Source organism: Myotis davidii, unplaced genomic scaffold (assembly GCF_000327345.1).
Source record: "Myotis davidii unplaced genomic scaffold, ASM32734v1 scaffold38, whole genome shotgun sequence".
Classification (NCBI taxonomy): Eukaryota; Metazoa; Chordata; class Mammalia; order Chiroptera; family Vespertilionidae; genus Myotis; species Myotis davidii.
Genome location: NW_006291383.1, coordinates 6171794 through 6187498, shown reverse-complemented (window position 1 = coordinate 6187498; position 15705 = coordinate 6171794). Strand labels below are relative to the sequence as shown.

General features: G+C 38.3%; 1 protein-coding gene across 3 annotated transcripts in view; it reads right to left on the bottom strand.

Moving 5' to 3' along the window:
* Positions 1-15705, bottom strand: part of LOC102761403 (ubiquinol-cytochrome-c reductase complex assembly factor 1) — a 113942-nt gene that overhangs the window by 78339 nt on the left and 19898 nt on the right. For 2 of the 3 annotated variants that reach the window (XM_006764563.2, XM_015564478.1), the window contains 2 exons: positions 7426-7521; positions 5719-5826 (listed from right to left, as the gene is read on the bottom strand). In XM_006764563.2, coding sequence (XP_006764626.1) covers positions 5719-5826; positions 7426-7521 — 204 coding nt within the window. Of the gene's footprint in view, positions 1-5718; positions 5827-7425; positions 7523-8368; positions 8374-15705 lie in introns of all 3 variants that reach the window. The other variant, XM_015564479.1, reaches the window with a different exon arrangement.

The following is a 15705-nucleotide window of genomic DNA, read 5'->3' as shown; positions in this document are numbered from 1 at the left end:
GGGTGTGTAAGAGATCAACCAAAGGACTTGTCCGCATGCATATAAGCATAACCAATGGACACAAGACACTGGGGGGTAGGGGAGGCTAGGGGACGGTCAGGGCGTGGGGGGAGACAAATGTACTACTTGTAATATTTTAAGCAATCAAAAAAATAGGACAAAAAACAAATAAAATAAGTGGGAAGCACTGATCTCCTTCTGAGTTTGCAGTAAGCAGCTCAACATGAAAGATCATCTTGAAAAAAAAAGATTTATGTATTTATTATATATACATTATGCCTTAATGAAAATATAAAAATAAGGTCTTTTAAGAATTGAATTGTAGATCTGAAGATCAACTCAGTATTTTTTTTAAAATATATTTTATTGATTTTTTTACAGAGAGGAAGGGAGAGAGATAGAGAGTTAGAAACATCGATGAGAGAGAAACATCGATCAGCTGCCTCCCGCACATCTCGTACTGGGGATATGCCCGCAACCAAGGTACATGCCCTTGACCGGAATCGAACCTGGGACCTTTCAGTCCGCAGGCCGACGCTCTATCCACTGAGCCAAACCGGTTTCGGCTGAAGATCAACTCAGTATTAACTAAACAGGTATTTCTAGAGACTTTCAAAATACCTCCTTAAGGATACAAATAAACTAGGACATCAACAAAAGGCTTATAGAAGCTTATTTACTTTTTCTTTTTCTTTTTTTAAGAACTAGAGGCCCGCACAGGTAGGGTCCCTAGGCCTGGCCAGTGATCAGGGCAGATGGGGCCTTCCAGCTGCTGACTGAGACCTTCCTTTGTTCTGTGCCGCGACCTAGTGGTCAGCACACATCACAGCAAGCAACTGAACTTCCGGTCTCCCGGTCAAACTCCCAAGGGGACACTTTGCATATTAGCCTTTTATATATAGTATATAGATAGTTAAAAAGGAGAAGCGGGAACATCGATGTGAGAGCACAACATGGATTGGCTGCCTCCTGCACGCGCCCTATCAGGGATCAAGCCCACAATTCGCACATGTTACCTAACCGCATATTGAACCAGCAATCTTTTAGTGCATGGGATGGTGCCAACCAACTAAGCCATACTGGCCAGGGTAAAGCTTGTTTATTCTTAATATGACAGAGGAAATTATAAACTCAAATATGCATAGACTAAAAAAATATGCACAAATTGAGAATGACATAGCAACTAAAGAAAAACCAATTTAGAATTTTAGTAGAGGTATGTTACTAAGGTTCAAAGTCACCAAGGATATATTATATATCCAATACTATGTAATCTTCATTTTCTCTATACTCTCTAGAATCAAAACAACAGTCTCTGATGGGCAGAAATACCCATAATAAGTTAAGGAAGGATTATGTCTCTGATTAAGATTTTTTTAATTTGCTAATTTGAGGACAGTCATGATTTCAAGGTGTTTAATCTAAAGCTCATATAAGGGAAAATGGAACAGAACATGTAACCAGCAGATATCTATATACTTATATAAGGAGTAAATCAGAATTGGAAGCCCACAATTAAACAAAGCCCGAGCAAATTAAACCTAAAAGCAAGCAGAAATAAAGATATAATAAAAAGTAAGAGCAGAAATCAATAAAATTGAAAACAGAAAAATAATATAGAAAGTCAAAGAAGCCAAAGCTGGTTCTTAAATATCAGTAAAATTAATAAAACTTTAGTCAGACTGGTACAGAAAAGAAAAGATATAAATTACCAACATCAGGAATCAGAGGGGACATCACAAATCCTAAAGATATTAATATAATAATAAGGGAATATTAGGAAAAACTTTAGGTCAATATATTTGATTACCTAGATGAAATGAACAAATTCTTTGAAATATACAAACTACCAAACAAAGCTCACTAAAATAAAATAAAAATAGCATGAATAGTCCTGTATCTACAAAGTACTTGGATTTGGAGGGGAGAGACAAAAACACTTTCCCAAAAAGAAAGCTTGAGGCTTAGACTTCACTACAGGATTTTACCAAACATCTAAAGAAAGATATCAAATCTACACACTCTTCAAAAAACAAGAGGAAAGAACACTTCCCAGCTCATTCTATGAGACCAATAGTACTCTGATAGCAAAACCAAAACTATAAAACCAGAGCCTTCATGAATGAAGCTACAAAGTCCTCAACAAAGTATCAACAAATAGAATACATCAATATTTAAAAAGGACAATACATCAGGATCAAGTGGTATTTCTCCCAAGAATGCAAATTTGATTCAACATTTGCAAATGAATCAGTGACTCACATTAGTAGGCTAAGCTCAAACCTATTTAACTTCATTAACACCTTCAAGTTCTTGGAAGTATCATTTGACACAGAACATATTTTGGGAAGCAATGGTCCTTGCCATCACCAAACTAATGATATCCTAATGATATCATTATCCTAATACTTTGGCCTTGACAGGCCTACTCCTATCCTTGAGACAGGGAGTTTAGGACACCTGTTAGCTCTTCACTTCATTTGACAAATAATTTATTGAGTATCTAACTCAATGCCTGACACTGATTTGGATGCTGGGAATAGAGCAGTAAAAAACAAACAAACAAAAAAAAAAACACATCAAAAACTCCTGCTTTCATAGACTTATGGCCTATTCAACTATAAACACATAATTTTAAGTAAAATTCCTAGTAGCTGTTTCTTGATTTTTTAAAACTCTGCAGAGAGAGAGAGAGAGAGAGAGAGTCAGTCCTCTGGGTTCATAATTAATCACCCTGCCCAAGGAAAGGCAGACTTTTGTCCAAGGCCCAAATCTTTCCTTGAGAAGGAGGTTTCCCCCCACAACATGTTCATGAAGAAAGCATTCATTACAAATAATGAAGACTTCACCAGATTGGCCAGGTATTATTTATACAGTGCTCATACTGTGGCAATCAGGAGTATTTTATAGTTCCTCATTTTTCCTACAGCAAAGCCAACCCTTTATACTCGGGTGAGCCATTTTCCTGGACAAATCTCTAAAGCAAGTCCCCTGAGACCATCATATAGGGACTGGAAATAACAACTTGGGGAAAGAACCTCTTTAAGATTCATGTGTTAATATAAGTTAAGGAGGTAGGTGGGATAAATTTCCACCTAGTCAGTATGTACTACTTGTTCTGGTCCTCAGATGACTTTGTGTTTATTTCGTTCTAACTATGGAAGACTTCATTGGTCTACTTGATTAAAACAAAAACACTTAAGACAGCTTTAGGAAATGAAAATCAGCTCTCCTACTAACATGCATTTTGTTCCACACTACAAGATGAAAAACAAATCTAGTAAAAGGCTTACACTAGGGGAAGGGGCTTTGAAGTCATTTGAACCTTCTATTCTGTACTGGAATTCCTTCTACAGCATTCCTGATTCACGGTCAACCATCTGGGCCCCAATTCAGATAAGTCCAATGACCCTGTGAAGCTACCTATCCCACTGGAGGACAATTCTTGTTAGATTTTTATTTATTGACCTTAAATCTGCTTCATGGAACAAGTGTCTATTAAACATCACCTGTCCACTGGTCTCTTCATTTTTTTTATATCTGTCCTTCAAATATCTCAGAAGAACCATCATGTCTTCCCTTTTCCAGGCTAACCATCCTTATTTCCTTCAACCATGCTTCATTCAACATGGTTTCTAAAGCCTTCACATGGCTCAGTGCCTACTCCTAAATGCATTCCAGTTTGTCAGTGTCCTTCAGAATTGGATTCATTTTTTGACTTAATGCTAATCTGGAAACTGCCTATTCTATGACATGTAGTTGAATCTGGTAAATGTTGTCCTTGTCTTACCTGATATTGCTACATAAAGATAATGAAAAAGAACAGTTATTCAGGATAGTCAAATAGGTAAGGAAAAGCTACATTTAAATTCTTAAATATGAATCTAGAATAAAAATGGAATTCCACATGAAAACATTATAGAAAAAGAGGGAGGGAAACGGTTGATACTGCTGATGTGGACAGACAGCCGGCATGTTATTCCCTAATCAAAGGCATGTAAAAACACAAAAATCAAAGAATCTTGCCAGTGCAATCCCAAGCAAGGGTCCAGCCATACATTTCAGGGCTCATAATCTTTCAAAATGGAAAGACATACCTGTATTTTCCCACCTAACTTATACTAGAATGTCATACTTTGATGTTTTGATGTCACAAATTAAAATTGGTTATAGCAGGTGGACACTGCCACATCTCAAAAATTTTTTAAAACGCAAATATTAGAAACTTAGTTGAGGTCACAAAGGAATCAAGAAAAATCAGAGGCTAACTTAAGCTAAAGCAGTGAAGAACTTTTCTGGTGATTTAGTAATCCTCCAAATGGTAGCCAACTTTCCCTCTGGAATTATAAAAAAACACACTAGACAAAGAATAGAGTAGCAACCAAGTAGAACCCAATCATCAAGAAATGAATAAATTTTTTTCTTTTCCTTCTTTCTGTTCTCATTTCCCTTTTCTCTTAACTAATTTCTAATTTTCAAACAAAACACATTTTAAGTTTTTCAATCCAAATACATAATCATAACCATTTCTTTTAATAGGGGAAAAGATTCTGGTTAATAACATTTCCAAAAATACCAATGATTATAAATTGTCAAAGAATTAAGATATAGAAAAGATAACTTTCATAACATAACTATTATTTCTTTGATGATTCCAGGAGGTGCTTCATAACTTCAGGGTCGTATGTGTGCTATTTTCTGTATTTTCAAAGCCCCTTACTGGAATCACTGTTCACTTTTCAGAATTTATGTAAAAGGGAGATTACAGAGAGAAGTCTATATTTGCTGCAGTGAGAATCGTTAGGAAGAGAACCAAACATTATAAGAAGAAACTAAAAGTAGAAGTCTAACAAAATTGAAATTCTAATTTGAATCCAACTTGTTAAAATTGTTAAGTGGCATTATCTGGTAATTTGGGCAAAGCTATGTTATCTAAAAAATAGGTAACATCTATTGGCTTTCTTTGAATATATTAACTTATGACTAATTAGGCTTATCCAACATCCTAGCAATTTCAAAAGGCAGTTCTGCCATAATGGTAGAGAGAAACTGATAGTACTAGAAAATAAGAAAAAACGGAATGGCCAATGTTTTATTACTTTAATTCTTAGAGGCATTGTTTAAAAAGCCGAGGGGCAGTATGCACCTGATGCAGAGAAGATACTCATTAATTTACAGCAACTACTATATAGCAGATAACATGTTAGGCCAAGAGCTGACTAAGAAGGTACAGCTAGCAAATATTCCCCCCACAATAAGAATTATCATAAATCACAGGGGTTATTAGTTAATTTAAAAGATGCTTTTATTAGTAAAAATTTAAAGAAAGTCATTAAAATGACCTAGTGAAAATCACTCATAAATATGGAGAGAGTAATGTTTCCTTAAGAACACTGTTCATCAGAACATCTGGCCATGTAATTCCTTAGAACTCATCTACATGACATATCATGTAGCAAGAACCTGCAAAGGGCAGTCTTATTGGCTTGCTTGTTACTGAGATACTTCTAAGGAATCAAGTTAAGGGAGTAGAGGGAACATTTTAGCCTTTCATGTTGTATAGATCTGACTTAGAAAGGGGACAGGGGATAACAACACATTCTGAAGCTCTCAATGTATGAATTTCACAAAAGCAAAGCAGAAGTTTTAAAAAATTTTCTGTAAGGAACAGAAAGCACAAAGCCCAAAAAGAAAAAAGGAGAACTTAAAAGACTTTACCCATTTACTGTATTTCAAAGGTCCTGTGAATCCCATGGCTTCTATTATCTTCGTGAAGGCGCCAACCTTCTCCTCAACTGGCTGTGGGAAATCCTTGGTAGTAGAAAGCTATTTAACCAAAAGAAGGGGACCAAAATTAGTGGCAAAAAAAATTAATTTTAGCCGAAACTGGTTTGGCTCAGTGGATAGAGCGTCGGCCTGCGGACTCAAGGGTCCCGGGTTCGATTCCGGACATGTACCTGGGTTGCGGGCACATCCCCAGTGGGAGATGTGCTGGAGGCAGCTGATCGATGTTTCTCTCTCATCGATGTGTCTAACTCTCTATCTCTCTCCCTTCCTCTCTGTAAAAAATCAATAAAATATATTTTTAAAAAATTAGTTTTAATGCTTTTGTTGCTCATTAGGTCTAAGGGCATTTTTATTGCTTCGATTTTTTTTTTCACCTAGAATTTATTTTTTGTTAATCCTCACCCAAGGATATTTTTGCCATTGATTTCTAGAGATAGTGGACAGGAGGGAGGAAATGGGATGGGGGAAAGGGGAAGAAAAACATTTGATTGGTTGCCTCCCACATGTGCCCCAATGGGGGCCCTGGGATCAAACCTGCAACCCAGGTACATGCCCTTGACAGGGAATCGAACCCATGACCCTTCAGTGCACAGGCTGACATTCTAACCATTAAGCAACACCAGCCAGGGCTAGAATTTTTTATTCTGATTTTTCTGGTCATCTTATTACTTAATGCAAACATATCTGGAACTCTATCTAATAGATGCTCTCCAAATTTCAAAATGAGACATATTTACCTCAATGACCATATGCCTATGAACCCATGTCTATGAAATGATCAATTCTTGTTAACAAAATAAAAGTTCTACGAAAAAGGGTACTTCTAAAAGTCTAAAAGTCTAAAAGTACCCTTGACCCCACATTTCCCAAAGAACAATTACGAGAAGAGGAATGTTCTATGTTTATTGACATAACAGGAAAAGGAAGGAAAAATACTCTGAAACCAGTGAAATAAGAACTAGATGTTTTTTGCATTTTCTTAGTATAACAAATTTTATTAATGATTAACAGAGGACATGAGTCTTGAAGTTTGCAAATAACTCCAAGGAAAACCTGTTCTAAATGAGGGCAGGCTATATAATCGATAAATTCTCCAAAAGTTAAGTATTACTTGATTTTTAACATGTAAAAATTCAGAAAGACTTACTTCTCTAAAGCAGTGGTTCTCAACCTTCCTAATGCTGCGACCCTTTAATACAGTTCCTCATGTTGTGGTGACCCCCAACCATAAAATTATTTTCGTTGCTACTTCATAACTGTAATTTTGCTACTGTTATGAATCGTAATGTAATTATATATGTGTTTTCCGATGGTCTTAGGCAACCCCTGTGAAAGGGTTGTTCGACCCTCAAAGGGTCATGACCCACAGGTTGAGAACCGCTGCTCTAAAGCTTTGTCCAGGCAAGAGTATAATGTAAGAAACAAAGGACATGAGATCAGAAGCTTTAGGTTCAAACATTCAGTTGGTCTGTCACTTACCATCCTGTGACCTTGGGCAAGTCACTTCATTTTCCTGAGCCTCAACCTTCTGCATTGGATAAAATTCCTTGCCTCATCCAGCTAACAGTTTCGCTGAGTCAAATAAGAACACCCATGTGAAAGCACTCTATAAATACAGAAAGCACTAATAATTCTCACCTTATTTGTAGTGTGATACTTCCTACTCAGCTGTATGTCTATTCCAGAAATCTGTTCTGATCCACCACATGCTAAGGACTGGCTCATCTGGGGCCCCTTGGGGGTTTAAAAAACAACAACACAGATGTAAGCAACACTGAGCATTCACTTACAGGGTTAATCTAAGCAGAACTGCTTTAAAGTAAAGACTATAGAATCTTTTCAGCCTTGCTTAACCCAGTTCCTGGTGATCTGGTCATCAAGAGGATTCAAGATAGACACCAAAAATATTGTCGGGTATATGGTAGGTGCTTAATAAGTACCTGTTGAATACTTGGCTAAAGAAAAGGATTCTGCCCTGGAAACCTGGAACTAAATAAATATGAGTCAACTCTAAGAACTGGAACTGCAATAAATACCTACTTAAACATTGGCAGCAGTGCAGTATACAGGGGGGAGCGGAGGAACCAATGACTTTCACATCAGTCAATTTTGTTTAAAAATTGCTTTTGTCACTTATAAACTAGGTGGCCATGAGGAAGTTACTGAAACTCAGCTGTAATGATTGAAAGAAATAATACAATAATCCCCGCTTATCTGTTGTTTCACCTTCAGGAGTTTTAGTTACCCAAGGTCAATGCAGTCAAAATATATTAAGTGGGAAATTCCATAAACAAACAATCCTTAAATTTTAAATTGCATGTCAATTTCATGCCTTTCCACTCCATCCCACCCAGGGCGTGAATCATTCCTTTGTCCAGTGTATACATAAACATGCTATCCTTTAGTCATACTGGTCATCAGACAGACTGTCACAGTATCACAGTGCTTGTGTTCAAGTGATCCTCATTTTACTTAATAATGGCCCTAAAGCATAAGAACAGTGAAGCTGGCAATTCAGATATGCCAAAGAGATACCATAAAGTGCTTCTTTTAAGAGAAAAGGTGACTATATAGTACAATAAGACACTTTGAGAGAGACCACATTCACATAACTTTTATTACAGTATATTGTTATAATCATTCTATTTTATTATTAGTTAGTGCTGTTAATCTCTTACTGTGCCTAATTTACATATTAAATATTATCATAGGTATGTATGTATGTACGTATAGGAAAAAACATAGTATATATAGGGTTCAGTACTATCGCAGTTACAGGCATCCACAGGGGGTGTTGGAACATATCCCCCCACCCCATCGATAAGTCCCTACTGTATATGTAAAATGCCTTTTACAAAATATATACTCAATAAATCATAAAAGCTTCCTTCATCACCATCATCATTGTTCAGATCAGAATTGCCTTCCTTTTATGTTCACACACTGCATTTGAAAGTATTTTGGCAATATAATAGCAAAAGTAATAACTATTATCATGTGCCAGGTACTATGCTAAGTACCTTACATATATCACCTTATTCGATCCTCACCACAACACTATTAGGTTGGTTTATTATAATAAAGACCCATAAACATAGTTTTGAAAATAAATTCCTAATATAAAAAAATACATGCAAGAGATCCTCATTGTAGAGTGAGTGTGGGTAAAACTGGGGGGAAGGTCTACTAAGGAAGGAGATGTTAATTAAATTAAGGTACTCAATGGAAAATCCGGTAACCACTGAGATTTTTTTAAATGTTTCTATTGATTTCAGAGAGGAAGAGAGAGGGAGAGATCGATACAAACATCAATGATGTGAGAGAACCATTGATCGGCTGTCTCCTACACGCCCCCTACTGGGGATAGAGCCCCAACCCAGGCATGTGCCCCCAACCAGAATCGAACCCAGGACTCTTCAATCAGCAGGCCAACGCTCTATCCACTGAGCCAAACCAGCTAGGGCTACACTGAGATTTTTTAAATAGTTTATTTTTTAAAGAAGTTTTAGGTTCACAAGAAAAATAAACAGGAAGTACAGAGCGCTCCAATATACATATCCACTCTTCCCCATACACAAAACATCCCCTATTGTCAATACCCTCCACAAGAGTGGTACATTTGTTACAATCAATGAACCTACATAGACACATCATTATCACTCAAAGTCCATAACTTACACTAGATTATTTTTAGCAACATGAAAAAACACATTAATATGTATAAAATTATAGGTAAAAATATGAATGCATATGGGCAAGCCTAGGAAGGAACACACTGAAATGAAAAAGTTACTTCATTAAATTAGTAGAACTATGAGTGAATTTAAGAATCTAGTTTCCAAGTCCTCAATAATGTTGTATTATCCTATACTAGAGGCCCGGTGCATGAAATTCGTGCACTGGAGGGGGGGGGGGTGTACCTCAGCCCAGCCTGCACCTTCTCCAATCTGGGACCCAGGGGATGTCCGACTGCCCGTTTAGGCCCAATCCCTAAACCGGCAGTCGGACATCCCTCTCACAATCCGGGACTGCTGGCTCCTAACCACTCGCCTGCCTGCCTGCCTGATTGCCCCTAACTGCTTCTGCCTACCAGCCTGATCACCCCTCACTGCTCCTCTGCTGGCCTGGTCACCCCCAACTGCCCTTGCCTGCCAGCCTGATCACCCCCTAACTGCTCCCCTGCTGGCCTGGTCGCCACCAACTGCCCTCCCTTGCGCGCCTGGTTGCCCCCAACTGCCCTCCCCTGCCGGCCATCTTGTGGCAGCCATCTTGTGACAACATGGGGCCGCCATCTTGTGACGACATGGCGCGGCCATCTAGTGATGATGTGAGGCTGTCGCACAAGGGCACCAAGGCTTTTATTAGTATAGATATTTATTTGTTTACTTGCTTATTTTTTTATCACTACTACCTAAAAGATCCATGACAGTAGGAACTAGGTAGAATATCAGGATCAAGTACAATGCATGGTACATGGGTAACACTCAATATGTGTTGAATGAACAAATGAAACCACCTGGATAGTTATGTCTTATTATTTCCTTTATATCCTTACATGCTTCATTCATCCAACCCCTATAAAATGCCAGCCTTGTACCAGGTTTTAGGGATTCTACAAACAGAATCCCTATCCTCGAGAAGTTCATAACTTGTAGAGAAGAGAAAGAAGACTCACTGCTCATGAAACAGAATCAAATATCACATTTTAAAGATCACCTACCACACACACAATAAAAGGGTTAGCAAGAATGTAGAGCAACTAGAACTCTCATACACTGTTGGTGGAAGTGTAAAACAGTATGATCACTTCGGAAAATTATTTGGCAGTATTGAAAGTGAATGTATGCACATCCTATATGGCTCAGTAATTTCATTTCTAAGTACATATACTCCAACAGAAATGTGTACATATGTTCACCAAAAAACAGGTACAAGAGTATTCAAAGCAGCAGTATTAATAAAAATCCAAACTGGAAACAATACAAATATGAATCAACAGGAGAACAGATAAATTATTCATGGTATATCCATATGATGTTATATCACAACTAGAGGCCCAGTGCACGAATTCATGCACGAGTGGGGTCCCTCGGGGTAGCCTGCAGAGATCAGGGCCCCAGCTCGTATCCCCAGCCTCACAGCCCCACAACCCCACCTGGCACCCACCTTGGCCTGGTGCTGCCCCCTCACTGCTCCACCATCCTGCTTGCAGGACAATTCATTGGGACTGGGGCCTCCCCATCCAGCTCCCTCAATGCCTGGGAACCAGGTGGCAGCCCCGCCACCTGCCACCACCGCTGGTCACTGTCTGCGGGATGTTTGGCAGGGCAATCAAACCCCTGCTCACACCCACCTTGGCCTGGTACCACCCGCTCACCTGCTCCACCATCCCACTGCGGTCCCGTTCTCGTCAGGGCCCATCAGGGCCAGCAGCGCCTCCACTGCCGCCCACTGCCAGTACCACACTGCCAACACCCACCATGTTCCGCGCGGCCATCCCCTGGTGGTCAGCACATGTCATAGCGAGCAAACTCCCAGTCTCCCAGTCAAACGACCGCCCAAGTGACAATTTGCATATTAGGCTTTTATTATATAAGAATGAATAAACTATTACTACACAAAACAACATGGATGAATTTCTGAACAAAGTTGAATGAAAGCAAACACAAGAAAGTATGTACCATATGTATAAAAGGCAAAACTACCCCATGGTGTTCAAAGTGAAGACCATGGTTAACCTTGCTTATGGGTAGTGATGAAAAGGGGATCAAGAAGGCTTCTGGAGTTCTATTTCTTGATCTGGATGCTGGTTATGTTTACTTTGTAATAACTCATTAAACTGTACACTAATGATTTATTCCTTTTTCTGTGTTTTTATTATACTTCAATAAAATGTACAAAAATGCTTAAAGATGTAGAATAGGCAGTGTACTAGTAAACAAAAGAAATTTGGAGATGGAAAAGAATGACCTAGAATCATCAGAAAAGCCTTCATAGAGAAGACTTAAGAAGTGAGCAGGAGCCCAGCCAGTATGGTTAAGTGGTTGAGCATTGACCTACGTACTGGGAGGTCACAGTTCGTTCTTGGTCAGGGCGCATGCCCAGGTAACAGTCTCAATCCCTGGTGTAGGGTGTGTGGGGGACAGCCAATGATTCTCTCTCATTATTGATGTTTCTATCTTTCTCTCCCTCTCCCTTCTTCTCTGAAATAAATAAATAAATATAAATTTTTTTTTTTAAAGTGAGCAGGTGAGAGATGAATGAGAAGGCAAAGGTGAAGAAGCCATGGCATAATGGAAAGAGAAAACCACTGAGTCAGAAGACTTAGGCTGAAACTCTAGCTCTTCTTGTCTCATAAATTTGTTTTGAGAATCAAATAAAATAATGTACGTTAAAGAGATATACAAACTATAATGCATAATATAAACGTAAAGACCTGTTCCAGACAACTTCAAAAATAAACTCTTTTTCAGACAGCCCCATGTTAAAAAATACATAAGATTTTGCCCTTTTATTTTGCTTCCAAAAAGGTTCTGAAAATGAAAAGACCCAGAATGAAAGAAGGAAAAAGGGAAAAGGGTAAGAGAAGAAGGTGAGGACTCAAGTGTTTCTTGATTACCATGGGTGTGTCTGGTCCTTTTAGCAAAAGTATAAGCTCTACCATGGCTCAGTCTATCTTAAACTTCTTTTATTTTCTGACCCAATGCTCAACACCATTCTGGGCACGGAGTGACACTCAATAAAAACTAGGCAGATTGTTTTTCATGTTTTCTGTGTGTGTGTGTGTGTTTAAATAGGACAACCTGGAGAAGGTCCAGAAAAGAACCACAGGAATGATCAAAGAGATGAATAAAAGGTCTTAGTGGAAAGGTTAAAATGAATTGAGGCTGTTTAGCTTGGAGAAAAAGCAATAGAAGAACTAAGAAGTAACTTAGAATAACAACACTTAAGCTGGAAGAAATCTCAGGCATCTAAATCCAACCTTTTCATTTCACAGATGAGGAAACTAAGACCAGGGAAAGGTGGCAACTTGCTTAATATAATTTTAGCACAAACTTTTTTTTTAAGTTCCAATTTACACCTTGAGGAGAAAATTTATCTCAGTAGCATGAACATAAGTAGCAACAAACATATTTACTACAGCCCTGGCCGGTTTGGTTCAGTGTTTAGAGCATCAGCCAGCAGACCAAAAGGTTGCAGGTTTGATTCCCAGTCAGGAGCACTTACCTCGGTTGCAGGCTCAATCCCTGGCCCGGTCGGGGGGTGCAAACGAGAGGCAATCAATCGATGTGTCTCTTTCACATGTTCCCCTAACCCCCGTGACCTTCCCCTCTACTCTCTCTCTAAAAAAAAAATCAATGGAAAAAATATCCTCGGGTAAGGACAAAAAAAAAGATTACTTACTACAACTTATTGAAGACCTCCTATATGCCCAGCACTTTTATGCTTAGTGTTTTACTTATGTTTATCTCACAACAAACATGCAAAAATAGATATTTCTTTCCCCAAATTAGAAATGAGGACACTAAGGCTTAAAGAAGTAAAGTTCATTAAACGGTAGAACATATATTCAGATGACTATACCACGCAGCTTTCAAAAACCTACGTAAAATTTAATAACACAGGCTCATGCACAATTAGCAACCATTCTCCAAGAAAATGAACCAAGGCTCCTCAGAGAAACTGTTGAATCCCAGGCTAGAGCAAAGAAAATATAACATGAACCTGAAATATCTTACAGTGTCAGAAAATAAGGAAGTGTTAAAAAATGATGAAGGTGCCTGGCTGACTTGGCTCAGTAGCAGTTTGATTCCTGGTCAGAGCACATGCCCAGGTAGGGGCCGTACAGGAGAAGGCCAATCAGTGATTCTCTCTCACCCTTGATGCTTCTCTCTTTCTCTCTCTCCCACTCCCAAATCAATAAAAATATTTTTTTTTAAATAATGAAGGCAGCCGTAACCGGTTTGACTCAGTGGATAGAGCATCGGCCTGCGGACTGAAAGGTCCCAGGTTCAATTCCGGTCAAGGGCATGTACCTTGATTGCGGGCACATCTCCAATAGCGGGTGTACAGGAGGCAGCTGATCGATATTTCTCGCTCATCAATGTTTCTAACTCTCTATCCCTCTCCCTTCCTCTCTGTAAAAAATCAATAAAATATATATTTTTTTAAATGATGAAGGCATGTAGAAAGGAACTTGAAGGAGTTCCCAATAGCCCAAACTGGAACAATTAGATTAACAAAATAAATAATCAGAATAATAAATTATAACTCATAGAAGAAAATACCTATGAGCTCCTGATATAAATAAATAATGGAATAAATAAATACTTGCACACTTACAAGTATTACAGCATTATTCACAATAGCCAAGATGTGGAAGCAACCCAAATGCCCATCAACAGATTAACAGCTAAAGAAAATGTGGTATATACATATAATGGAATATTATGCAGCCTTTAAAAAGACACCCTGTTACATGATATAACATGGATGAATCTTGAGGACATTATGCTAAGCAAAATAAGTCACAAAAGAGAAAATACTGTATATTCCATTCACATGAAGTATGTAAAGTAGTCAAAATCATAGAAACAGAAAGTAGAAAAGTGTTTACTAAAAGCAGAGAGTGGGGAAAGAATATTGCATGGAGAGTTTCAGTTTTATAAAATGAAAAAGTTCTAGAGATCTGCTATACAACAATGTGATTATACTCTACACTGCTGAACTGTACACTTAAAAATGGTTAAGATGGTAAATTTTATGTTACGTTTTTAATCACAAATTTTAAATTAATTAATTAGTATTATGTATCATTTTAAAATAAGAACCACTGATGGATGGTAAACGTAGTAAGCAAAAGTATGATCAGAAACAGAATATTTGCATAGTCTCAAAGTGTCTTCTCACAAGATACTTACTAATTAAAAAGAGAAAAATGATAACTTTATAGTAGGGGAACCTGACAGACACCAATTTAATAACCAAGTGATCAAAGTTAACATCACTAGTAATAAGACATATTGGCCACTGCTGGTGGGAATGCAGACTGGTGCAGCCATTATGGAAAACAGTATGGTGTTTCCTCAAAAATTTAAAAATGGAACTGCCATTTGACCCAGTGATACCACTTCTAGGAATATATCCCAAGAAAACACAAACACCAATCAGAAAGAATATATGCACCCCTATGTTCATAGCAGCACAATTCACCATAGCTAAGATTTGGAAACAGCCTAAATGCCCATCTGTAGATAAATGGATTAGAAAACTGTGGTACATCTACACAATGGAATACTATGCTGCTGTAAAAAAGAAGTAATTCTTACCATTTGCAGCAGCATGGATGGAACTGGAGAGCATTATGCTAAGTGAAATAAGCCAGGCAGTGAAAGCCAAATACCACATGATCTCACTCATTTATGGATAATAAAGACCATTATAACCTGAAGAATAAAAAGATAGATAGAGAAGCATCGAACAGACTGTCAAATTACAGCAGGAAGGCTGGGCAGTGTTGGGCGGGGTGGGGGGGTGAGCGGGAGTAAGAGATCAATCGAAGGACTTATACCAGTGGGTAAGGTAGGCTAGGGGGAGGTCAATGGGGAAAAAAGAAGACATATGTACTACTATTTGTAATACTTTAAACAAGAAAATAAAAAGACATATTGGCAGCAAGTATCCCAAAATGATGCACTGAGAAAGGAACATTACTTTTGCCAAAAATACATAACCTCAATCCTATCTAATAATAGACAAACATGGTAATTAACCGTACCTCTGACACACTTCCCATTGGCTAATCAGGGTGATATGCAAATTAACTGCCAACCAAGATGGCAGCCGGCAGCCAGGCAGCTGAAGCGAACAGGAGGCTTGCCTGCTCCAGTGATGGAGGAAGCCAAGGTTCCCCACCTG